At 36.3% G+C, this 27,715-nt stretch overlaps 1 protein-coding gene across 1 annotated transcript in view; it reads left to right on the top strand.

The window, feature by feature from the left end:
• Positions 1 to 27,715, top strand: part of KaiR1D (Kainate-type ionotropic glutamate receptor subunit 1D) — a 260,767-nt gene that overhangs the window by 147,825 nt on the left and 85,227 nt on the right. Inside the window, exon 5 of the mRNA XM_069119110.1 lies at positions 11,694 to 11,851. Within this exon, the coding sequence (XP_068975211.1) occupies positions 11,694 to 11,851 (158 nt within the window). The remainder of the gene's footprint in view (positions 1 to 11,693; positions 11,852 to 27,715) is intronic.

Here is a 27,715-nt window from a genome sequence, read left to right as displayed (position 1 = left end):
GATAAATTTCGCTTCTCTCCCTCTGTCCTTCGTCGCCAACGGCCCTGGACTTGAATTTCACCGATACTGTGATAAAGGTAGACTCGCGTCGTGGCTTCGTCGCAGTGCACTGTTGAAATATTTCCACGTAATTTACATCATCTGCGGAATTCGCGACTCTCTTACACGTCCACGTTTCACGCGGAGAATACGTAATGTCCAAGCACTACCGCTCTTCGCTCTTCTATTTTACAAATTACCCCGCTGATCGTATCGCGAAATTCTGCAATGGGCTGACTTTCCTGTGATCAGAGTCGCTGCACTGGAACCAGGTCGTACACGTGGTACACGTTTTGACTTGTGAGAAATTTTATGGGTAAAGTATGTATCCTGTGTATGCGATTCTGCAGACGTTGGTTTTTAACGAAGGAATGACGGTGGTGAGTTCTTTGAAGGATTATAAATTTGCAAGGATTAATTGGAGTGAATATGGAATTTCTTTGGAACTGTAGAGTTAGATTAGATTTATGGGAATAGAACATTGATTGTACTATAAATAGGGAAATCAAAAGAAATGTATTTTTTGTTTCTATGTTACCTATGGTACTTACATTGTTTCCCTTATTAACTTTTTAATTCGAAATCGGAATACTTGTACTTAAATTTTAAGCTTCTTTCAGATTAATTGTTCCAAATCACTTTGCCTATGCAGACGTGTTATTTAACTTTGAGTGAAACATCTTTTCAAGTTTGAAATTAAGTTGTGAGTCTTCCATTTATTCGACTTTACGTATGCGCTGTTTTAAGTATCCATTTTTTAATTAAGTATCCACTTCGAATAAAGATACTGGATTAATATGAACAAAGGTTTGCAAACTTGGCTGATTAATATTTTGTTCCTGTACTTTAATACTTATTATTTATTATATATGTCGGAGATGAAAGGACATCGGGGCTTCCCTTTTGGAGTGTTGGTAAAAACCCCAATACCCTAGTACAGACTTTTACTATAGCTACACTTAAGTAATAAAACTAAGAAATAGTTTTAATGTTCTAATCCGATTTTATGACGATGGGCTTGGGCTCACAACAACAAGTGACAACGGGTCACTGAACGTAGCCACGGGAAGGGACGTGTACCTGACAGAGGTATGGAATAATTATATAGCTCTCCTTAAAAACAAAGATTGACCCGAGAGGTGGGGAGAAAAATATAAAAGGGCAGTTCCACTTGAACTGCAGTCAGTTCATTCAGATAAGTTTTACTTGTACGTTGAGTCATACGCGTATCACATCGCATTCGTCATCCCGTTGGCCGTGGATTCGTTATCGAACCTGAATTTGTTGTCATCAACATCTTGACCATCCGATCGCCGCTATTACTTGTATCCTCTTGTAATAACCACATTTGTACCAATACATATCAGCTATAACCGCGATGGTAAATTTGAGTGAAGGTTCGTCAAACGCCCAAAACTCCAACCTTAACCCGACATATATAATCCTTGCTTATCGGTTTAATATGGATTTGCGACTTTACATTTTTCTCTCATTTCCTACGTTTACCTCTCGCTCTCTTGACCTCATCGTTCATCCTCCATCTGCGTTTTCATTTATATCGTACATACATCTAAAATTTTAACCTACATTTTAATACAAATCAATACTGTAAATTACATCTCAATATTTCAATACTTCAGTGAATGATTCACTCAATATTTCAGTGAATGATAATTCATGCGAATACAATGATATAATGAAACGAATCTCCGAAAGTCCATATTACAATACCAACATTACGACCAAATGAGTATTGAAAATTGAAAACACATTCACTTTCATCGCGTATCATCGAAATCCAATACATTCACTTTTATCCCATTTGCATATCATTTCTCGAGCATTCATTTAAATCTACTTCTTATAAATATAGCACAGATAGTATTAAACTCAACGTTTCTTTACCCAATAACAAAGAGAAATCACACGAACGCAACGGATCATAATTAATGCTATTTGAAACGGAAATCTCTCTCCTTTAAAATGCTTTTTGTTTCGTATTTATAGGGCATTCTGTTTCGGAGATATCATCGTTTAAAGTGGAACGCCATTTCGGATGCGTCGCTATCGTTGTCCTTTTCGCGTAATCGGATCTCTTTCTCGCTCGCACAGTCACTGACCTAGTCCAAGTGGACCGCTCGTGCGGTGGTCAGTGACGAACGCTGAGTCAGCGGTTTTTTACTACTACTAGCGCCACTACTACACGCGATCCGCAACGTACGCATTTCCAGAGGAAAAAAGTGGGTCACGACGTTTCGAGGAATCTCAATTGTCATTCAGATCCTCATGGATTTTGAACGTTTCACTTTGTACCGTTGTATCTCCGTAACGAATTGATATATCAACGTGAAACAAAATGCGTTTTATGGAATACTTTTTCTTTTATTAACCGAGTGGCTTTCGTTCGAATATTTGCTACATCTTCTGGTCAGATATTTTTGCCACAATTAACGTTTTGTTAATTGTTGTCAAAAGGGAGTTTAATTTTTTAAAAGATCTGTCGTGTTGGTTTGAGAATTACGAATGTTTTTCAACTTGGCTTTTGTAGCCAAGTTGATGCTCTTCCGCTAAATTTGTTCTTTTCGTTCATTTATATAGATATTATTCTTTCAACGTAATATATCAAGCTTTATTAATATAACTAATTGTCGTAAATACTAAACCAAATACAAATACATTGAAGAATATGCAATTGTTCAATTTTATGCAATATCTTTTTAATACAACAATCGAGACTAAATTTTCAGACATAATAAAATGCTATAATTATAAGTATATAGAAATATATAAAAATCTTTCACGGTTTTTGTATCAGTATACCCAGATCATTAATGAAGGTTGTATGGTTCTACTGTAAATTTTAAAAATGTATGTCATACCTCTTGAACCTTTTTAAACATTGAAACATCACAATTTTAAAAATCGTTTCTTTTCAAAAATTCAAGTACCTTAGCTTTAAAAATTATAACTGTTTAAAAATTCAAAGATCTTAATTTTAATTAAAACTTCAATTTCCTGAATGCAAAGTGGAACAGAGCAGAGACTAGACGCATTGAACTGTAATGGTAGTTAAAGATCAAGACAGTCTCATTTCGCGAACCTTAATTACGAACGTTTCTTTCATTTACGATGATATAAGACCGCAGCTTTATTTCGTCTTAAAACGCATTTCCTTTATTGCAATGAGTACAGTGTGTTCTAATGTCGTTATAAGCATCAGGAACAATTAAGGTTAAGCCAGATTCACGATACAGGCGTGATTCCTTTGTAGTTTTTTAAATTAAGATTTCAATACACGTTTTATTCCGTGATTAGGAGCGCTTATCATTTCTAAGAATTAATATTATTAGAATTTATAATTTCTCTCTATTTCTTATTTCAGATTTGCATATTATCTTTCCAGGCGGGTAACTGCAATATAATTTTTGTATTCGTGTTTTGCGATTTTTAACGGTATCGTGCACGTTTAACATTATTCTTTTACTTAAACAATTGGAATATTAAATGAATAGTAATAAAAGTATACTGCAAAAATGTATAATTAATGTATCATTTAATATGAGAGAATAAAATGATAGAATAAAATTTAGTCGATTTTACAGATTGCTAATCAAATTTGGTCTCATTGTATCCTGTGCTCTGTGACTGTATAACCAGGAAAGATCTTAGGATGGTTATAGAATCACACGAGAGAGACAGTTTATTTTCTCTATCACAATGAATACAAAGAATTGTAATATCGTTATACGTCAGACTCTAAAAGGTTATCAAATGCGTAGCAACTAATTTGCTCGCGTCGTCGCACCAATTTCAATTTTCAGATTCGATGACACCTTAAACGGAATTGATCGCACGGCGAATAATTTATCATTCGGAATTAAACGAAAACGTTTGGGATGGCAGAGTATTTTCAAAAGAATAGCTAGAAAGGGAAATATAGGAACGGAATGAGAAAGGGTGTTACAGGGATTACCGAGATTGCGGGCCAAAAGGATTATTCAGATTAGCCGGTAAAATATTCGGAACGAAAGATTTGCTTTCCGACGACGACCTCTCCGATTTATGCACCTAACAATTAACCTAACCTCCGCGTACACTGCTGAGACTGACACCTCGAATGAATTGCTCCTGCGATACGCCTCTGCGAATGTTAAAGTCCTTTACCGTAGGGAAAGGGATGGCCATTTTTTCGAAAATTTATCTACTTCAAATTTTTCCCAGCTAAAGTTTAAATAATTGGACGAAATGAGTTATGAAATGGATGAGAGGTAATCTACGTTAAAAGAGGTTAAAAATGACAGGAAATTTTTAAAATAAATGTTATGAAATATTAAATATTTGAATAGATGATAAATGAGCAATACAAAAGCCAATTTGTATCAAGTTTATCATAATTATTTATTTCATTTTTAGAAAAAGTATTGAAGCACTTACACGTTATATTTATTAGTAAATTCAAACTTTATTATATTTTGTATAGTATTTTACGTTATAAGACATGTGTAATACGAATAGAACGATCGATTTATGCTAAAATAATAAGGAAAGTAAAGCAATGAAAAGTATTCAACGTGTCTCAGATTTTATGTATCATATACCAGCTATTCTGTATCGACAAATTTCACAATTACGTTGTCTCTCCATAACTATTCATAAAAGAATTCCCTACGTATCTGTTAAATCAACTATGAGTTATTGTTTTAAGTTCGTGCCTTTAAGATACAGCCAATCGTTTAATTGAATTTTTTTCTTCTTCTATTGTTCGACAGTAAGTTCTTGTAAACACTGAATATAAGAAAATGAACGAACAAGATGCTAGGTATTTCTTCTTTATTCGAAGTTTTCAGAAAAAGTATTAACTTCGAATACTTAAGAAACAACTTTGTATATGAAATCTACGAAAACATTTCATATTTTATAAATTGTTTCTTTGAAATATTTGTTGCAGCAAAAATAAAAAGGAATTTTCAACAGACGTTGAAGGTGCCAAAGTATTTTATCGTTTTTGAGAATGGTTCTTGTTATCGGTCTTCTTAATAATTATACACACACATATTCTCAATATCATAAAATAATATGTTAAATAAATGAATTAAACATAAATACATTTTTATTGGCATTCATACATATTACAAGATAATTAATTATGCATGTAAAATTTAGAAATTATACATATAAATATTAAATGATTATATGTGTGTTTCTTCCATATCAACACAAATTACCCCAATCTGTACATCACAAACGCTTCTCGCAAATAAAGATATCATCGTACAACTATTACTAAGCACTAAATCGAATTGAACAGGTTCAACCATACTACTACAATACCAAAAAGAATGGAAACGAATTTCCTCTCTAATCTATGCATCTACAAATCCGGGAACTTCACAAGAAAGCCGCAACGAAGCAATCGAGAACGTTCTACAGTAACCGCGTTAACAAACCCCAATGAAATAATTCGTGGCTACCGGTTCAGACGGATCGTACGATCTATGTATTCGGAAACGAAAGCGTTTAAAGCAGCGAAAGGTAAATTAACCGGCGGCGTCGATGTCGGTCTACCAAGTTACCAGCGCGGGAGTACAACGTGTATTCGGCAGTGGAAAACGTGGCCGTTCCTGACTCACGATTTGCACATACTGGCTGCTTGCAAAGCGCGAAAGCCGAGCGCTCGAGTAGAAATACCGGGAATAGTTGTCACGGTCAGATTTACAGCGTATTTTCTACGATTATAGTAGACACATGGTATGCCCTTGGACAATTCCGATTCACGGCGGATTTATTCCTCCCCAGATGGTTGTTTCGTTTCTTTTTTCTTGAACTACACTAGCTCCATTGCCTTGTATTTGCATACACATTTCCGAACAGTGCACGTTCGCGTTTGTCATTCCGTATCGCAAGTCGACCACGATCTTCATGCACCGTGCGTGATATTAATTCCCTGTGCTCGTGTCGAGGAAATCTGGGTAAGTCTCGCGCTCAGACCTCGAAACGCTTTCACGAGCTTGTTGGGTGCCGTTCGCGCGCTCGAAGAGGCGCCAGCTCTTCCACGTTACGCCATTGTCGAGAACTTGAGTTAAAAGCGTCTGGCAGTTTAGTACGCGTGGATATTTCTTAAATTCATGTTTGTGGTAATTAGGGTAGCTGAGGATAATTTGCAAATCAAAATATCGTTATAGCATTAAATTGAGTAATAAACTCATTCCAGACTTTTTTTTAAACATGCATTGAGTTTTATTACTCTTATATACGTAGAATTTATCTATATACAGAGTGTTCTAGTACTGATGGTACAAATGGGATGATTTTATAATACATGAAAAAATATAGAATAAATTCTTTTCACTCGAGGCTTCGTTAAAAATAATTGCTGCTTCGGAGGAAAGAATTTCTTTATAACATTTTCCGGATCTTTCAAAGTAGGAAAGTTAACAGAAATCCTCAATTTAGATGAAATACCTGGCATCCTTAATATTTCGTAAGAGTCTAGAACTTAAGGGGTCGCATTCCAGGACAGTAAATTGCTTGCTAAATATTGGAGATTAAATATTTCCAGGTCAGTAAATTAATATTCCTTACTCGTATTAATATGTTAATCTATATGCTCAGTATGTCCTTTTCATTAAATTCCCTGTGATTGACATGTTCAGAATGCGCCAAAGCTGGAACGTCTCGTGTTTGTAACTGTCTCTAAATACTTCGTGTCTATCCGTAGCACATAGGTGACCCGAGACTTCGTAAAAGCATCTTGTAAAGCCAATTTCGAGTATTCGTAGATCTGTTCGAAAGTTCGCTGCTTGAACACTTCCACTGGATCCTTCTGTACAATTCGAGACATTGCTCGATTGCCATGTACTATTTGTAAAACACGCTTTACTGCCTTCAACTACGAATAGTTCAAGCTAGCAAATATTCGTTTCTCAATAATTTAATAATGAATCTAATTTAAAGGGCATCGTGCCCATTCGCCCTCTACTTATTGCTCTAGAAATATTGATAATACGTGAAAAATGAACGATATAGACGCCGAGGAATTTAATACTCGTTGCGCAGACAGTGGAACGCGTTCATTAAACGATCAGGTTTATGACGTGTCCTGTCTGTCGCGCATTCACTGATGCGCATTTTTTCCATCAGAACACGGTGTAATCAGAATCCTGATCACTCTTGGAAATTACAGACACATCGCTCCACGATGTCATCGTTGATTTCTAATTATCGGTTTTTATATTGGATATATTAATATTAATACCGGGTAATTGGCACCGCATCATAATTGTCACGTCAAATCATTTTTATCAGACTCATCGACTAATAAAGGAGAAACTAAAAAACACGAAATTTAAGAAATGAATCCGACAGTTCGGAGCTACGAGTTATAAATTACTGGTATTAATAATTTCCCCTATAGATATAATGAAACGAAAATGTATAAATTATGCAGATCGGTTAGTTAGTCATCCTCTTCAAGAAAAATGATAGAAAGCAATTTATGTGATAGAAACTTATCTACCCATGTCACTTATCAATTTACTGCTATTATCAATTAATAGAACATTATATAAGAGGTCACAGATAGGCTAATTAATGAAAATCTCAGTTAAAACAATCAATATCTTTCACCCAACCTACAAAACCAACAATCCATTGTAATCCACCTACCATAACATCATTCTACCCCCATTTTTCAACCCTTAGTTTTTCTCAAAAGAACGAGTTCCCGAAGAACCCTCCATTAAACGAGTTGTCTCGATCAAAGAAAGGACTCTTAACAGTCTAAAAAGCGCCCGATCAAAGATAAAACGAGATGGTCTAAAAAGCTTATTCCAACGGCAAATAAAGTAGAAACCGCTGAAAAATTGATGCAGTCTCGAGCACTGGCAATCGATGGTTTAGTAAACAAGCCAATTTGAATTTATCCTCGAATCCTGTGTACGCTAGCCAAGGTACTTCGTGTTTCGTTCAAGATATCTTAGGCAAAATCTGGGAACGAGTTTGCGCCGCATGGTGGTTGCTGTAAAACCTGAAAAGCATAACCTTTTGAGAAGAGGGTGGGTTGTGTGAAAGAGACTGAAAGGGGTGGAGAAAGAGAGAGAGAGAGAGAGAGAGAAAGAGAGAGAGAGTGAAAGAGAAAGAAGGCGGATACTCCGCTCCATACTGGCGAAAGTTACTCGCCGGAAAATATACAGCGGCGCTTTTAGGAAGTTCGGATTATCGGAAAAGCGGGTTCGAAACGCGAGTTACCGCCAAGGCGGATCCTCGTGAAAACTCAGTCGCGAAGTTGCTTCCTGGGTCTCGATTCGGCCATTGCAGAGAGCCGGCCGGCTGTAATAGTCGTTTTCCACGTAAAAGCCCAGCCTTCCCCATAGAAAAGCTATAGCCGGGGCTAAATACGCGCCAGGCCCGCGCACCCTTGCTAACTTTCGAAACATCAGCGGCACAGTTGCCGAGCGTAGAACCGCGGCTCTAAACTTCTTTAACTTCTGATCGATATTACCGGACCAGACCTTTTTCTAGTTGTTCGTGAAACTTATACACCTGCACGTTTACGAAACATCTTGTTGCGTACTGTGTTGTGCGAAAGTCTTGCAACATCTGTTGCGTTTTATTATCACGATTCTTCAGGGTTTATGAGTAAATGTTATTTTTTAAGATTCTTGCCGTAGCAAATTTTATCGTTATATATTTGGAAGAATGAAAAGGCATAAAGAAATTTTTACACAACGCACCACATAGCAACATCAAAAGTAATAATTTTTATGAGCATCCAAATTTATTATATCAATATTCTTTATTAAAATGGTAGGCAAAAAAAACAGATTTATATAACCATAGTTTGAACAGATAGTCAGACGAATTTTTAATATTGCAGAAGAAGAACCAAATGTTATTCGAAATACGTAATAAATATTTAGTGTAACGAATTGTACCTAATGGGAAAGGATTTAGTGTTAGTTGGAATTTGGAGTAGTGAATGTGATATGTTGAAAAAGAAGGATCAAATGCTATTTGCAATACTCAGTAGACATTTAGTGTAATGAATTGTTCCTGTTGAAACAAACGGGTTAAATGTTATTTGGAATACACAACAGATACTTTGAATTTTACATATGGAAAATTGAAACGTCCTATGAACGACACCATGTTGTAAAGTATTATCATGTTCTACGAACAAATTGCGTTGCAGGATATCTCGACCTCATGAGAAAAATTTAGATAGCAATGTTATCTAATCGGTACAAGTCGAGGAATAATGATAGTTGACACTGTGTTTATTTGCACAAAAAGAAGTAGCTGGACCTCAGAAGTGAGTTCTGAGATGATCAATGATAGAAATGGTTGAAGCGGAAGATAATAGTAACGACGGGAATTTTTTGCGATTTTTCCATTTTTCATAGTTTTTCCATTGTTCCGGCGAAGTCAAAATTCCGTCTCTGGGAGCAACATAAAGAGAAGATTCTTGCGAAATAGTTGACCTTATATCACGAAGTAAATAGTTGACTGCGAACCACGAGAGGCTTTATTAATTTCTGCGTTTTCGTGTCCTCGACATTAAACCTTGAGTAGCTTCAGAGTCTTCAGTCACTTTAAAAAAATATTTAATGCATAGTGATTTTACAATTGAATTACGAAGTTTCAATTTTTTCAATGTAATTCCAGTTCGAAAATGTTTCAAAAGTGGAAATGGTAAACGATTTAAATGCCAGAAATAAAAATTTCAATGGTAGAAACTTTCCTATTAATTTTGACATTGGAAAAATAGATCTATAGGATTAATTAAATTTATTCAATATCTACATATAGGTAATTTTATTCATAGCTTCTTATTATTCATTTATTTTTTGCCTTTTTTAATCTTAATTTACTTGACATTTGACATCATAATTCTGTCTTGTGACAGTCTTAAAATCTAAAATAAATTCTAATTTCTATGATCTCTGTATTTCTATCATCTATTTTCATCGCACATCAAATTTGAAATATACACCTCTTTTTCGCTAAAATCTCATTTTCCATTCTCTTTTTTTTTTTTTTTTTTTGCACTTACATCGTTTCACCATTTTAGCTTCTCGTTTGAGGATGCAGATCCTGGATATAATAAATAATAGAGAAGATACATTGCAGTACGAAGAGTGTTCCATCGAGTCAAACTGGAATGATATCTACTATTAAGCTTCTTGCTCGGGAAATCAAAGAATGCAGAAAAATCGACGGTCGTGATCGTCGTCATCAGCGTTTCTGTAACGGAGAAAACGAAACTCGCGCAAAGATATGACTAAAAGTATCACCAACATGAAGATAGGACGTTGCTACATGTATGACCATGATATTTTATAGCATCTCATGGCCGCAATAATGGCGTCCATAGAACATCCGTGATAGTTTCAATTTATAGGTAACGTTATCGATATTTCATCGGGACGGATTGCAATCTAACATTCCAATGGAATCTAAAGTGAAAATTGATAATTGAAGGGCGCGGCCGGTTTCCAGACCGTTACGTTCTGTTAAAATTAATTGCCGCGATCGATTTGAGTTTGGCAGAGGACGATTCCAAGAAGACGAACCTCGATTAAAATGTATAATATTTATCGTTCGAGTTTAAACCATTAGTCATTCAGTTTTCGTCGTTTATTTACTTATTTAACGTGGTAATGAGATATCATTGATTATTACTTGTTTCTATAGTAATTGTACCGTTACACATTTAACGTTAATAATACCAATTAAATCGTCCTCATCCATTAAAAAGAAACTAGTACATATATCTACATTTTTAGTGTAAAAATTACAAAATAGAATGTTATTTCCATTAAAAACTAATCATTGAATTACAGATAAATCTTTACTTGTAAACAATCTGAACGCGTTTTTAAATATCAAGATAATTGTGAATCATCTATATTTAGATATGAATATCTAATAGATACAAAAATTACAGACGAATGTTAAGAATGATATATTAAATGAAAATATATTAAATATAAGAATGATATATTTTAGATGAATATCTATGAACATAATTTTTTCCAAGAAATACGCTCTTTGGGATATTTGTATAATAAATGTATTTCTCTCAAGAAAACTAGAAATATCATTCGAGTTATATTTTGAAGAAATCTATCCGCCTATTGTCGTAACATAACGATATATGAATTGATTATTATCATATCTAATTCTAAATCAACTCTTATTAATAATTCATATCATACAAATCTCAAACCTAATTCATTGTCAGCAAAAAGTTCACTAATAAATCTTTTAGAATGTAGAGTCTAAACTAAATCTTGCCACAAAATCTTGGAACAGTTGTACCGCATAAGATACGGCCGAAGAACTAGAATTACAAGTTTCCGTTTTATTAAATCGAAACATCTTCCATTCAGACTCTATAACCTTGCCAGCAACCGACTAATTTATCAATCGCGATAAAGTCGGGTGTGCTCTCATTTGCATGGTGCATCGTCGTGTTCGTCCTCGCACGGTCCATTACACCTTTGAAAGTTTGAATCGCGTCAGAAAACTCGTACATGCAAACTAGTTCATGGAATCCGGTATTACCGGGAACGGAGTAAAGTATTTCCTAGTGAGACGACGGATCGTCGTTCGAGGTTCGCGATTCTGGCTAATAAGCGACTACTGTGTTTCAGGCATACGTTGATTTGGTGAAAGCCTGGGGCTGGAAGAGCTTTACCATCATCTACGAGAATAACGAAGGGTTGGTGCGGTTGCAGGAGCTCCTGAAGGCACACGGACCCAATGAATTCCCTATTACGGTCAGACAGCTGAGCGAGGGTTCCGAATACCGGTGAGTTTCCTGACTTTAGTCGCTTTAGGCGAAAGAAACTCAAAAGGCAACGGTCGATCAAGGAGATGTTGTGTTTGCTCGATAAATGTTCGACGTTTCCTCTCTTGCAAATTTTTTGAAGCTGAAAATGGTATACCATGTGTGAAGAGAATGAATGCGAGGTGGTTAGAAAGAAAGAAAGTTTTATCTTAAGTTAGATTTTTGAGGTAGGATTGGATCAAAGAAATATGTGTAGAGTTATGATTGTAATAATTGGTGTTAACAATTAGACTGCGGATACTTACGCAATCTTTATGTAAATAATTACAGAAACAAGTAGAAATTTGTTTTATTTATTACGTATTATACTGAGTAATTTACTTTGGATATTTTATTGTGGATTTATATTTATATATTTATATTGGATTTTCCAATTTTCCTAGTTAAACTCAAGGAGCATAATCTATAAATGGAGATGAAAAATGCGACTATGTCTGGCATGTTTTTTTACCTCTGTTAGAAATATTTAGAGGACGAAGGTAATAATTTCGAGTGCTACTTTATTTTTACAACGCTGAATAGTGCAACTCAAGGGACCATGAATATTCTTGATCCCCTAATTTTCTAATTATACCAGCTCGTAATGTATCAATTTCAAATTCATTCTAAATCCCCGAAACCCAGTTTCTCAAACAAATTCTCACAAAGTCCTTAACCGCAGTGCATGTTCCAATTAGCATACGGTTATAAATCAAGACTTCCGTTCTAAATCTAAATCTTGCTTGAAATCTAGCAATTTCCATCGCGTTAAAATTTGCTGTTTCTTCTTAGCGTCTGAATCCTTCTTAACCCACGAATTACTTTCCTATTTAAATATGGTTTTAGAAAAGGAGACGAGATGTCAGCAGTTATAGGAATTAGATTATTTGCTAGTACGATGATTTAACATTGGACAGCCGCGAGCAGTATATTCAAACATTCGAAGCCAGCTACTTAAGTATAAACGGATTTCGAAGAAAGCTCACGTCATAAAATTAAGCTTCGGTTAAATCTCGTTACAATAACACAATAATAAAATTGTTTGTTTTAAAGCGATAAATATGTATTATCGACTATATCTAGTTCCTTGCAGTTCCGTTATCGTCAATTGGTCGTTTTAAAGCGCGATAAACGACAAATGGAATGGCGTACTCTGTTCGTGAATTTAATCGAATTAACGCTCGAGTTTGATTGCATTCTCGATATGGCTCATGGATGCACGTGTCGGACTCTAATTTCGTTGGCGTCTCGATGAAGTGCTTTGAAATTGTAGTATGACTGTTTACGAGATTTATCGATTTCTGGTTTCTTCTAAATCTATCGAGGTTTTTTTCAAAAATAATTTTAGCAGGTTATATTGAGGAACTTTTAAAGGGATTGTAAACCTATTGTGCATTATCAAAAAGATGCAATAGAGTTTTTAAATTTATATAGTTGTAAATAGTCATCAGTAATAAGTCACAGAACGTTTGCTTCTAAACACGAATTGTAATGAAATCTTAGAAATTCAGTTTTCTTTATACACGCGATTGATAAATATCTATTTTATTTTATAACTAAATGTGCTGTAATTTATGCTTATCCTAAGTATACTAAAGAGTAGTAGTGTATATGTGGGTATTGTCTACCGATTCTACATATTGCATGATGATGGCAACTAAATTTATTTTGCTGATTTGAAAAATTATCCAAGTGCGAATGCACACAGGATCGTACAGAATGATTGATGACTACGGTTTATTAATGTCTATAATATACTATCTAATTCTCTATCTCTGTATCCTGTAGTCTGCATTATCGTAGATTATAATATTTTAAAAAATCTCGACTTCTAATAGCACGTTACTTCCCAGAATTAAAGATAAGAAACAATAATTCGAAGAATGATGTATTCGATGAACTCTTTGATGTGTTTTTAACGTATGAAAAAAAAGATATGTCATCGCTGATTAGACGACGTTCATTTCTGTCACCGACAAGCTATCCCGTCAACCAACAAGTTCTTTGAAATATGATTTTATCTATTATTCACGTGATAAAGTTCTGAGAAGTCCTATTACGTTACCCAGTTCCACGTGAGATTGTCGTTAAGTTTAAAAGTCGGATTTCACGCGACTCCGACATCTTCGCTTCAAATTAGTTGGGCGAAGAATATTCGCGAGAAGCTCCGTCGTGGTGAATTCGGCGATAAATCCAACAGCGGCCAGGCGATCCATCAAGATCACACGTAAAATACAGTCAATCTATCAAACGTCATGCAACATAACTGACTCTGCAAATACACATTCAAACATGCTGTATCGTACCACGTTCCAATTTTCATTTGTATCGGTAGTTGTACCAATAATAAATGTAACATCAGTATTGATATTATTATTATGTACACATATATAATCATATAATACTTGTAATCGTATATTATACGACTGAATAATAGGACATTTACTTTTATCTGCTGACTATGAGTCTTTGGGATTAATCTGAATTTTCATTTTATTTTGTTAACACATAATTAGTATAATCTATCCCTCTAATAGATTAGTTCATATTCTATGAAAAAGAAACAGTAATGTTTACAACGTTTCCTTAAAACACCGACCAGAATCTACCTCAAACTAGAACTACCAGAAATAAAAAATTCTTCACTTCTCGATTCCTAAACTACATCACAATGATCAACTCATACTCGTGTATGCTGATTCATATTAACATACTCTTCTATCTATCTAATAAATTATTGGAAGCTGTAATTGTAAGTAAGAAATAAATCAACCTCTACAAAGTATCTTTAAAACGCCTGTCCGCTAATTGGAATCAATCCTGATATGCCATTAAACCACGAGAAGCCATCAGAATCAAGAATTCCTCCTTCCACAGTTTCCAAACCACATTGCGCTGTAGTGATCAGCTCGCAGCCAGTGTTCGAAACTACGAAGCATAATCGTAGAACCTGGAGACACGCGTTCTGTTGAAAATTCAGCGGTCCCGATGATCGACGTTGTCGTTGCATTAGCGTGACGGCGTGCAACAGCAGTTGCGTCGCGATCGATACTCGTATCACTCGCAGAGAATACACCATTACGAATTAAACTCCTCACCTCCTCCTCTCTCTCTCTCATATACACATGCATTCTCTATTGGCAATCCACAGACCACAATGATCTTCTTACTCCTCTATGGTATGGGTGACGTATCGATCGCAGCCTAGAAAGTGTGTCAACTGCGCTTCACACGGCGAATAGGGCAAATCTTCATCTCCTTGCCCGCCATTCTGTCACCGATACGAGCTTGCACACTTCTTAAGAACCGGGCACACCTATGGCTCTTATACGCGCCGGCTGTCTCGCGTTCTAAGCGCAAAAGAAGGAGCCACCAGAAGCGTTGCATTATTCATAAAACCACGGGCGGCGCTGGCTTATTGCGCCACAGAGACCAGAACGATAGGGATTTGAATAAATTCTGTTAGATGCCACGTATCTATTTCACCGGAAAATTCCCTGCGTGCGTCTCCACGCTGTCGCTAATATCGAATGCATTGTGGGGAAATTGTTTGGCCGACGTAGGGTCAATGGTGACCTTTGTATGGGGTCCTGTGGGATACTCGACCATCTCTATGCATGGTTTCGACTTTCTGTGGATATACGATCGGTTTGTACGGCCGTCCTTTGGTTGCAATTATTCCTTCCTCTAGGGGAGGATGGAATAATTTGTGCGAGGTGGAATATATTATATAAATATTGCTGTTTGAATAGAAATTGACCCTTGGATTTTCGTCGGAGATTTTTTTCGTCAGAGATTTTTATTAATTCGAATTAACAGGATATTTGGAAATACGTGTAACATAGAACGAAGAGAGGCGCCTGTAGGTATCTATAGAAATTGGAAAGTTAATATAAAGATTGGAATTTCAGCCTGAAACATGATACGATATGATGAAAAGCGTGTCAGAAATTTTTGTAAGAGTATCACTGTGAAGGCGATAGGATTTTATCGAGCGTGTCAAGAGTGTTTAGAATAGGATGATAGATGTACGAAGTAGATAAGTACATACCTGGTCTAGAATGTTATAGGTACGAAGAAAGGATATTTGAACTGAAAATAAGTGATATAGATTATTGTATGACAAAAGAATAAGATTATTATTATAAAGATTTTAGATAGAAATGGTTAAATGTCTCAGAGAAATGATCGTATAAAATGAAAGAAGATATATACGTGGAAAATTTTGACAAAATATCTTTGTCGTATAAAACAAAAGTTATGATATAATCAAATTGCTATTACTCCATTATTATTTTCATTATTAATCTACAGATATTATTAATCATTAGTTATGTGAAAAGCTGTTTGCAAATACATATTTCTACGATACAATAGTGCATTGTTTACTATAGAAAGTTCAATGCAGGTTTCTTGTATGACGTAATAACGAAAGAGATTCTCCTGTCAGTATGTTTTCAGGTACTAGGCTAGCGTGCATTCACATGTTTGATAATATATTATATAAGCTCCGATCAATTATTTTCATATTATTAAATGGCATTACGTTTTCCCCTTTTGTTACCTTCACCTTGTCCATCAATAGTCTATTGCACGAGGCATTGTCTTAAATGCCTCGTTAAAACTTCAGCAACGATTTGCATGGAAGTTTCGATACTTTACAATGGGCCAATAGATTCGATAAGAAAATATAAGATTCTTTTCTTTTCAGCTTCCTTTTTCATTCGTCGTGAAAACAACTTCGTAAATTAGGTAGTTGGACCCTTTTGTGGGATATTTTACGATCGACTTTCATGAGATCGTAAGAGAAAGATTATCTTTTTACTGAATGGGAAAAACGTTCGGAAAATATGATACTTCCAAGTAGGAGCCGTTTGTATTGTTAAACTTGGGTCAGATTCAATGAAAGTATAATAAATTTCTTGATGTATGAGCTATATAGAAATCCGCCGGATCATGGAAGTTACGTTTTACTTCTACAACTCTCAGGCGAGGGCTTCTTCAAATCTCCATTTTTATTTCCGTAAAAGGATCTACTCAAATTTTTCATGTCTCCTAGAAGAAAATAATAGCGGTCTTGGCATATAAAATAGTAGTCTATCATCATTTTTAACTTATAATTATTATATTGTTACATAGACAGAGCCGTTTACGGCCAAATCTAATTTACTTACTACTCTATCCTTTGAAAAGATCAGAAACACTTCTGGGATACTTATCAAAGTCTCCATACTCCACATTATACAAAAATTCATCACGTCAAATGTTTGATACCATTCTTAATATAAATAAAAATTCGAAAGGAAGAAATATAAAGGCAGATCAATTCATTTATGATCTATATATATTTTACATTTCCTGAATAAAAGTTGTCACATCAACATTTCTACAAAGCATAATTAATTAAGAGCAATGTTATTCGCACAGCGTGAGATCGCATCAGAGACAAGTTATTCTTTCCCAATAAAAGGAAAACACAGAAAGCAAAGAGCACGCTGTGTCCAAAGCTGTAATCTTCCTTAGTGAACAAGCGTCACGCAGATTTAGAATAATGGGAACACGTGTGAATTCGCGGTCGTCGATCGTGCGAGAAAATAGCGCAGCCGCGTGGAAACGGTAGTTCTGGAAACGGTTGCGGTTTCAAGGTGAATAGACAATCGAAAGTGCTCGAGTAACGCGACGCTGCTGGCATTCGGGCAGCAATTGCTTCGTCGTTGAATCGACAACGTCGTCCATCAAATCGGAGCGTCCTGACCAGACTGGATGTAGACGTGGATACTCCTGATGGGTATTTTACTGGGGCTGCGACGAAAGCTCGTAGCCGACAAACGGGCTCGGTGGAAAGCTTGACTCCGGAAATGGCTCCTGTGGGAGGTGATCGAAGCAGCTCTCCCTGATTGTCGATCTGTTTCCTTCAAATGGATCATTCAACATTGTGAACGATCGAATGACGGTAAGCTAAGGCTTTTGGCCTAATTTTCGAAGAATGGTGAATTAATTTTTGCGCTGACAGCTCTGATCGTGAAATATTCTTTCGTTATTTGATTTTATACTTTAGACACTTCATTCGACAGTCTACTTTTCTACGTGAAAATTTGTTGTTGCACTTGAGAATTGGTCAATAACGTATCTGCACATACGTAGCTACTAGGAATTTCTAGGTCACTGGATCGAAATTATAGTTTACGATTGGTTGGGTTATCGTATTTTCATCGGTCGTGTTACTATATTATTTATTTTAATTGACCTTTCATTGATCGCATTTCTACTTTATTTATTTTAAAAATCGTTCAACTTTACATCTGTGAAATGTTAGAGCAATATGATTCATGGAGCATCAATTTGTCACGAGCAATTAATCAACAGCATCCAACAGTAGTAACGCGACACTCGAGCAAATCAAATCACCGATTCCAATCTAGTGTTCTCCATTCCAATGTAGCGTATGTATGTTCCATTCGTCTGTGATTTTCCTAAAAAGCATCCATCGGCTCTGATCAGATCGTGTCGCGATCGTAATGGAAGTAACATAAGAGCTCTGAGAGGGTAGTATGGGTCTGGTGGTAAATCCAATTCGTTGGTGCCTTTGCCAGCGGAAGGTACGGATGCGCACTTCTAAAAGAAAAAACTTTACCGAGGAGTGCCTTCATTTTGGTCGGTGGATGAGCGTAATTGACGCTGGAAAACCTGGTCCTGGCTGGAAGAAAAAGAGGAGCAAAAAGACAAAAAAGAAAGAGAAAAAATAAAAAAGGGAAAAAATAAAAGGGCACGAAGGTATCTCGGGTTGGATACTCATCAGAAACGTGTTCCCTTTGATCAATCAAACCACCGTATCGTTTCTACAAACGTGACGTAACATCTGCAGTGGTCCAGTCAAAATACGGCGTTCGACTTCCCTCGACCAGTGGCCATTTTCCTCATTTCCAAATTTAGGAAGATACTCGAAGTTGCTCGAGATACGTCGTTTGAAGTCTTTGCTCTCAGTTTATCGTGCTTGCCGTATACCTGGGTTCGGTCAAGTCGAAACGAAATCGAACGTTTCTTCTTCATCGTTTCTTCCCTCTATCGAAACATTTCAATTACTTATACCGTTTCAGCTAACGTTTGCGTCTTCGTTCCCTTCGTTCCTCTCCATTAATGATTTTCTATCCCTTTTGCAACCGTTAAACCGTGAAAGCCCGGCGTTGATTTTGTTTTCGCTCTTTATACATTGGATTAGGGAATTATTGAAAGTGGACTAGAATGGTCTCCATTAGAACGGAACAGGTTTTTGAAAAATTTGAATGATAGATATTCAACGATCGTATGCTTGATTATACGGCGTAATTGTATTGATAGATTGATTAGATATTAATATTAGATGGATTGTTCTTCCGTTTTTGATATTGATATGACCTTGTGTATTTTGTTTATTTGAATCGTCTTTGGCAATGCGTTACTGGGCTATTAAGACGTTGATAATAGTAAAATTCAAGAAGCTAATACGTTTCTAATAACATACAACACTGAAGTGTTCGTGAGATCTAAAAAAAAACTTAAACACTAACTCTCCATCCAATACTTTCATCTGTCGAGATCCTTACGAATACAGCTCATTTCAATCACTCTTGGGCAGAACATTTTATAAATTTGTAAAAATCATTTGTAATTCTACAAACTATAGGAATCTGTAACTTTCGTCCATTTCCATATCTATAACACTTTCTATAAGCTACTCTAAACAAAAGATAAAATCAAATTGTAATACTTTTATGTAATAATAGAATTAGGAAGCACACACGTACGCAACATATATAAAGTATAAAGTACGCACAATATATTTCAGTGATAAATGTGTTAAGATAGAACATCGCTGGGATAGCTGCACGATGCCATAACAGGAAATCGATAGAAGATCGGAACAGGAAAGGGACATTCGTTGTGAAAATCCAAACTGATATCGGAACGTCGATTTCGATTATGGTATCGGACATGTGGTCTCCTGAAGTCACAAATGATGGTTCTCCGTGGTACTTTACGATCGCGATAAGTTTTTAGTAATTTCTCCCCACGGTAATAAAAGTCCCATCGAAGAAAGCAAAAGTATTTATGCCGTTGTGTAGACGTATCTTGGAAAGGCGTGGACGCACGTTCGAATTCTCCTGACAGAGGAATGCAACTTGGGAATTTCGAACGTCCTGTGGTTTCATCCCGCAAACTTTAGCAATATGTCTTTTTATCAAGCTCCAGGGAAGTATCGAACAGAGAAGATTTACTAATATCGCGGTATATCGCTTTTCCGAAGTTGCAACGAAGGAAAACGAAGTTGCGATAAAGGAGTCGCGATTAACTCTTTAAACTACTAGAATGGATACGAGGATCTGTAATTTTTATTGAATTATATTGGTTAAGAATTGTATTATACTGTAAGATTATACATACGCTCTATTATATCTTGTATCTATGATATAAAAGAAGAAAATTATAATTAGCACAATGTTAGGATTAACATAGAATAACGTTTCTTAGTTACAATATTTATATAGTGTGATCTTACATTATTGCAATTAAAGAGCATGTTACAATATCGATGACGAAGTCAATTTAATTTATTTTATATTATTTTATAAAAATAGAGCAGAATGGTTTTTATTCACTTCACTCTAAAGAAGATAATTCACATCGCAGAAACCGGCAAGTATGATATTAAATATTTAGTAATTTTGAAATATTTGAATTGGTTTTAGAAACAAGGTTTATCTCTCGCTATTGAATTCAAATGAATTATAATATAAAAATCGGAAAATTACTCTGTGCAACGTTTTGAAGGCTGATGAGAGTTCCTTTTCCTTGGTCACAAGCTAAAAGGACGACGTTTCGTGCATCTGCATGTTATGAATAGGTATGAAGCGGTCGAGTGGCGCGGAAGCCGGATCTAAATCTTTTTTATGGAAATTGCGACTTAGATCTAGGGAATAGTGGAGCGTGAAAAAGTTCCAAGCTCCGCCGGAATTCCGATACGAGCAGCGTGTTACGTGTACGTGTACGTGTATGAGAAAAAGGAAATACGGGGGAAAATCAAAGAGTGAGACACGACGATAAAAACGGAAAGCTTAATCGACCTCATTGTTACGCTCGAGTTAACGAATATATTCGCAGCCGTTCCTTTCTCATTTTTCCGATGAACGAATCACCACGATTCACTTGCAAGCCCTTTTAATTTAATAACTGCTGATTCGAGCAATTATGCAAGTTACCATCGTTTATATTTCATTTACATATTTAATCACTTAGTAATTTTCTAAAAATTATCAAAATTCACACAGTTCCGATTTCCATCGATTTCGATTTTCATTAGAATTAAAAAGTTGTACAATTGCGAAAATTGTATTAATCAAGTTAACATATTTGAGCGCTTGGAATTTTAACTTGGGTATTAATTTTAAACTGTACTATTTTTCCGAGCTTTTGAATTTAAGAGACTTCTAACCCTGAGATAGGAAATTTTCAATTTCTTTTGTTTCTGGCGGTTGCAGAATTGAATTCTAGGAACGTTAATACCACAGCTTTGAGGTTTCAACGGCTCTCTGGCCCGAGGTTCTAGGTTCCCGATTTCTTTCGTTTCCCACCGACTAGCGACTGTAGATTTAAATTCTAAGACCATTAACACCTGAGCTTTCGAAATTCAACGACTTTTTAACTCGGTCTTACAACTTTCCGATTCCCTTTGCTTCTAATGGTTGTAGGATTGAATTGTGGTAGCATTAATACCAGGGTCTCCAGGTTTTAACGATCCTCTGACTTGAGCTTGCAGGTTTTTGATTTCTTTTACTGGCAGTAAATTTCAATTCTCAGAAAATTCATATATTAGCCTCCGAATTTCAATGATATTTTAATTTGGGTAAGCAGATTTGCGCGTAAAGATAAAAAAATTACAATTCTAATAATATAAATATTGAACTTTGTAAAATTAGTCTGAGTTTTAATTAGTAAGTTATTACACCAGAAGGCTTTCTTCCACGACCCATTCCTACTTCAACTACTCTTCAGTAAAATTTCTTCTCCCCAGAGGAAAACGATACTCGAACAAACAGCAAAAAAAGAAAACGAAGAAAAATAAAAAGACGCGCGTGAAAACGTGATTTCAATCGAGTCAGTGTATTTTCACTATCCATCCACAGTTTAGCTTCGATGTACTTTTATTTGACCCAGTTTGCGCAACAATATAACTGTCTTCTTGTCTTGTTCCGCTCCTCCATCCCTCGGCCTTTAGTCGTTTTCTCAGAGGGAGGCGCGTCTACTCCGCCAAGAGCAAAACAAAGGAGGCGATTAAACGGAACAGCGAATCCGTCAGAGGGTTCTCAGCTTCCATCCCACTTGGTGTTACTGCCTCCCCTTTATTTGTATTAGTTACCCCATTCTTCGACGGTATTGTTATGGGACAAGCCCGAATGTCCCCTCACTGCGAGTAATTTTGTCGCAAGCTGCCATTCCCTTGATGTTACCACCTACAGGGGTGAAATTTACTCGGAATTTTGAAGACTATAATCTACATTGCGTACTTCCAGTTATTCTTCAAGGGATTGGAATAATATTTACGAATGTAATATCTGTGTTTGGATTATGCTTCGCGGTGAAAATCCACGGTTGTTACCCTCCGTTTTCGAGAAAATGTAATTATTCATGTATGTATATATGTATACAGTATACATATATGGAGATTTTAGGTTGCGTTTCAGGGACGTTCAATTTGGAAAAGGAATAGGATTAAGATGGGAACGAATATACAGGTGATGTAGTTTTATGAAAAAGGATTTGGGGTTAGTAGATGGAATTTCGAATGTTTCGCTATTTTGAATTCGGTTTATTTTTGACTCTTTTATTGTTAAACAATTTTTACTTTTGATAGATATGGTAATTTAATGTTAGTATCAATATTAATACAATTCGAAATTAATTCGATATTTTTCTCGTGTGAATCCAATTTATTAGATTGTCCCAAAAGTTTCTTTCCTTTTATAAGGAAATAGTAAACAACATGTTTTGTTTTATATTATTTTATTGAATTATGTATGATCCAGTTTGTTCTATTGGAATAAAATGAAAGAAACTTTTGGGACAAGCCAATACTTTCCTTCGTTTATTTCTGATATTGTTATCGTTAAAGTATAACGACTTTTATTTCTGGTAGATTTAGTAATTTAATCTTGGTACCAGTATTATTAAAATTCAACATTAATTTGGTAATTTATTTCAAATTTGCGTTATCATAAAAGTTTCGCAAAAAATATTAATACAAATGAAAATCTCGTGTTAAAATTTGTTATAAAGCATGAATGGCTTCTAACGAGAACTACATTCTCTCATGTCTCTATTCCCACGTGAAAAAAACATCAGTGTCTGCTGTCCCTTTTTTTCAATTTTACACATCGACGAGAAGCCGCATCGACGTTGAAGTGTTACAGGCTGTCGATCCTCCATTCCGATTTCCCTTTCTTGCTCCATGAAAAAAAGGGGAAGAAACAAGGGAGTTGAAACGAGAAACGTTGAAAGCTGTATCATCGACGGTCGTTTCATCGAGAAACCGATTTTTCGTCGATACGCGTGTCGAGAACGAGGCGTTCGCCTCGTTGGCTTCACGGCTCACTGCACCTACAGCGTTTTACGTATAGAATCGTCAATCGTGAAACAATGTAGACTCGAAACGAGTCGGCTTTAATCAGGTTGAGATTGAAATTAGCGAGAATAGGTTCGATGAAGGAGCCTCGTCATTTGGATAATTAAATTTCATTTTGATGAATTAGTCGTTCGAAATAGAGAAAAGTCTCCTTACGAGGTTTCTACCGTGAGTCTCTTCCGAACTCTCATCGAGAGGGAAACAATGGCAACGTGTCTGAAGAGACTTTCAATCTCGTGCTGCCGAAGTTTCGAGTTAATTATCTCGTGGCAAACAAGCCGTCGGATGTGCTTCCTTTCTTCGCGAAGAGTTGAATAACAGCGACGGTGAGTCCTGCCGACTGCAATCGGGAAGATGGAAGATTAAGAGTAATATTGACTGTGTCTAACCTACTTTTCTAACGAGCTGTACCTTACCTTCGATCTATACTTACCTATGATTCAGATATTCTCCCTTCAAACCGTACCACGTATATCTACAAATTTCGAGATCCACCATAACGTCATCAGTTCTATGTATCACGTGTCCATGCCACAAATCTCAAGTCCGAATTGCCTTCTATAAATCAATTACCATGAGCGTTTCAATGTCTCGGAACTGTTGCCACGAACATTGTGCATCCTTCGACAAACGAACGCTCGATTGATCACGGGAGAGATCTGTTTCATCGAGCAGACCACGAGGTCTGTGCTGAAAATCGCAGTCACCTATCACGACCTCGTCATTCACAGTAAATTTTGGCCCAGCCACAGTTCAATACCGGTCAACTGTACTGGTTAGTTTACGTGAGGGAAACTCGCCGCTGTCTCAACAAGCTGTCCAATATGAGATGACAAAGCGGTGAAGCAGCGCGCAATGTTTAAAATGTTGGAAAACAGTTGCCTGACCAAGAAGTAATCACAAGTTTGATTCTGTATTACCTATTTTTAGGATACGTAATTTTCTATCAGATATCTTTTATTTATTTATTTTTTTTTAGCTTTAGCTTTCTAAGTCCTTAAGGATTCTTAAGTAGAATATTATTTATCTATAAAAATTATTTACACACTCAAATAGGATATCCTGTAGTTACATAGTCATCTGAAAGAGTACCATTTAGCGTTCACATTTCATCCTTTGTATAAGATGACAATCAAAGTGAATTTATATCATCTTACATGTCGAATTTGTAGAAGAAGGTGTATAGTTAAGCTGTTTTGCAATAAAAAGGTTACAAAAATTTGACAGCGTTTATAAATATATGCACTCAAATATGGTCAATTTTGAAATACATGTAATTTGCTTTCTCAAGTGAAATGATATGGATTAGTATGAATTGACTAAAATTTCTTTGCTAACTTATAGCTCCGGTTAGTAGTCTAATTCTTTTAAAAATCAACCGCTATTTTTTGTAACCTTCCCGTAACATAATTTTAAAATTCGCGGTCATTGCGTGAACTATACAAGATGTCTCATAATAGAGTAATTTTTGCCTGAAAAAGCATAGTATCTGAAATAGACCTTTTCACAGTCAGACAATCGTTTTAACGCACAGCGTAACGCGAAGGGCACGATGGTGAGGCACAGGGAGCGAACGACTCCTCGTTCGCCTTGCGGGCCATTTCTCATTTCAGTGCGTGGGAATGCCGTTATAGACTCCTGGAAGGATAGGAGCATGCGATGGTGAATAGGACGTCGAGACGGCAGCTAGAAGAATTCATTCGACGTGGGTAACGGATGGGGCGAGAAAGTTTGCGCGGCAATAACTCATCGTTCACACCTTATTTACCTAGACCTCTTGCCAGTGGAGCCGATCGTTCTCCGTCCCTACGCCTCGTCGGGTCTCGCTGGATTCAATTTTAACAGGCGCCACCGTTGAAAAGGAAAGTCGATGCCTCGTGCTATCGAGCATGGCGGTTGAGTATACATCCAACATGTTAAGAAAAGAGGGGGAGGGGTGAAAATATACAGGAAATAAATGGTGTTGCAGTCCGTTGATTTCGTTTTCGAGTACAACGACGAACACGTGAACACGTTATTTATACCGAGGGAAAATCGAGTTCCTTTCTGGATGAAAAGCACGACATGACAGCGACGACGAAAGGTCTATATTTTTGTATACGTCGTTTGCCCAACATTAAGGATTGATGCTTACCCAACGAAGCTTCGAAGAATACTTCGATAGCAATAATGTGGAAGTTTCCTATTTTTCACACTGTATTATATGTTTATGAATAATGTATTCTAAATTACATGTTATAGAAGACGTTTTCGGGAATGGTTGTTTTCGTTGACAGATTTCACAATTCTTTGTCTAATATTTTACAAGGGCTGTTCCTATCTGTAAGAGATTTCACCCTCGTTTTTTGCTCGATTCTTTGGCTCAATCATTTCGCACTATCCCGGCGATACGGTTCGACCTCGTTGACCTAACGGAGAACTATGGATTGGAAAGATGGCGTGAAAATTAATAATTGAAGAAGCCACCGACTCGTGCACCATAATTTTCATCGGATAGGTAACATAGATCAAATTGCACGGTGGAACGGGGTTACCCGATAAAGCAGCTGTCGCCGACAGATAGACTCTTCAGACTCAATGATTCGCCCCTCCTCTCATCTAATTCTCATTTCTTCCCTGTCCAACGAGGGGATTCTGTTTTCATTCTGCGACGTATAGTCGTCTTAATTTATATGGGGTCTTCCACGTTGCTTTTCACGTTGGTGGGCCATCTCTCGAGCCAAGGCAGACCGCGAACTTCTAAGATTCTGGCCGTATCGATTACGAGGGCAATTTCTTTTTAACGAGCTCTCGATAGCATCTCGAAAGAGTGCGATCCAGGGGCGACGAGGAGTGGAAAGACGCTGATTTAGCGCAAAGATTTAGAGAGAAACGATTCTTCGAACCCCTTCCCACCTGGCTATATGGCCTGTAATCTCCTATCGGCTGGTAATCTCGATCAACATCTTTGGATTTTCGCCGGAAGCGGTAGAGACGCGATAGAATTTTTCATCGAGGCTGCCCGTTATCCACCGGTTCGTTCGATTAATTAGAAAACTTTTCTTTCGCTGATCCGCTCGACACTTTTTGCCTCGAGAACTTTAAATTACCATCCAACAGTCATCTCGACGTTCCGTATCTCTTAGACTTGTAGCTACATATTTTAATTTGTTGCATGTATTTTGCTAAAAAAATTTTCATAATTAGTTTGTTGATTTGTTAATGATTATTTCGGAAGAAAATTTTTTAAAATATTTCCGTCATGAAAGAAGCTATAATCTAACGAGTATAGGAATAAACAATGCTTTTATTAAACACTCGTAACATTCAGTTTTCTTCCATTGCTATTACTGAATTATGTTATTGCAAGCAGTATTTATCCATACTACCTATATTTAATATTCTGTGTTTATTCGAAACATAACGTCAAAGAACAAATGAACTTATTACGCAATTTCGTACGTTTAATAAAGGAAAACAACGAGCGTATAAGGTGAACGTGGACACGGGAATAAACTAATCTTTATCTTGAATAGGATGAGAAAGGATGATAGTAAAGCATAAATGTTTGTTAGACATTTGATATTACGGATTATAAAAGCGAAGAAATTATTCTATACAATTCTTTCTTGTTTTATTTCACAACAACTTAACGCGAGACATTTTGATGATAGAGCCTCTAACGATCTCGCTCATGATTTATGCATGAGAACGTTGTACGTTTCATTCATACTGTTGGATTTTTTATCGTAAATGTCATTTAGAATCTAGGCGATTCAATATATATTTATTATGAAATTTGCAAGAATGAAGTAAAAGCTATTTCGAAATTACGCGATTCTTGACGACAAATGGTTAAAGCGTGCCTGAAAAATGTTGCAAGGTCGGTAACAGGGCAGAAGATACGTTTAAGCGTCTGTATTCATGGGATTTCATTCTCTTGGAAATGTTCAACTACAAAGTTGAAGCTTTTCCCTGCTCTTAACAACAAACACTAAACCGAGAGTAGACACATCTGACTGCAAAAATGCGAATAATTATCAACCTACATAACTCTTTCGTTTCCAGAGAGACAAAAACAGGGTTGATATACGAACCAGCAGTTTCCTTGCTACAAGTATCTCTGCTAATGAGATAGTTTTTCTAGCGTTCATCCGGCTCTAACTAGTCTTTTCGACTGCACTCGACATTTTCTGTCATAGCTGTATTCC

The sequence above is a fragment of the Bombus flavifrons genome, chromosome 8 (assembly GCF_040668555.2).
Source record: "Bombus flavifrons isolate JBK064 chromosome 8, iyBomFlav1_principal, whole genome shotgun sequence".
Taxonomy (NCBI): domain Eukaryota; kingdom Metazoa; phylum Arthropoda; class Insecta; order Hymenoptera; family Apidae; genus Bombus; species Bombus flavifrons.
The sequence above is the reverse complement of the archived record's forward strand: the minus strand, read 5'-3'. Positions and strand labels throughout refer to the sequence as shown.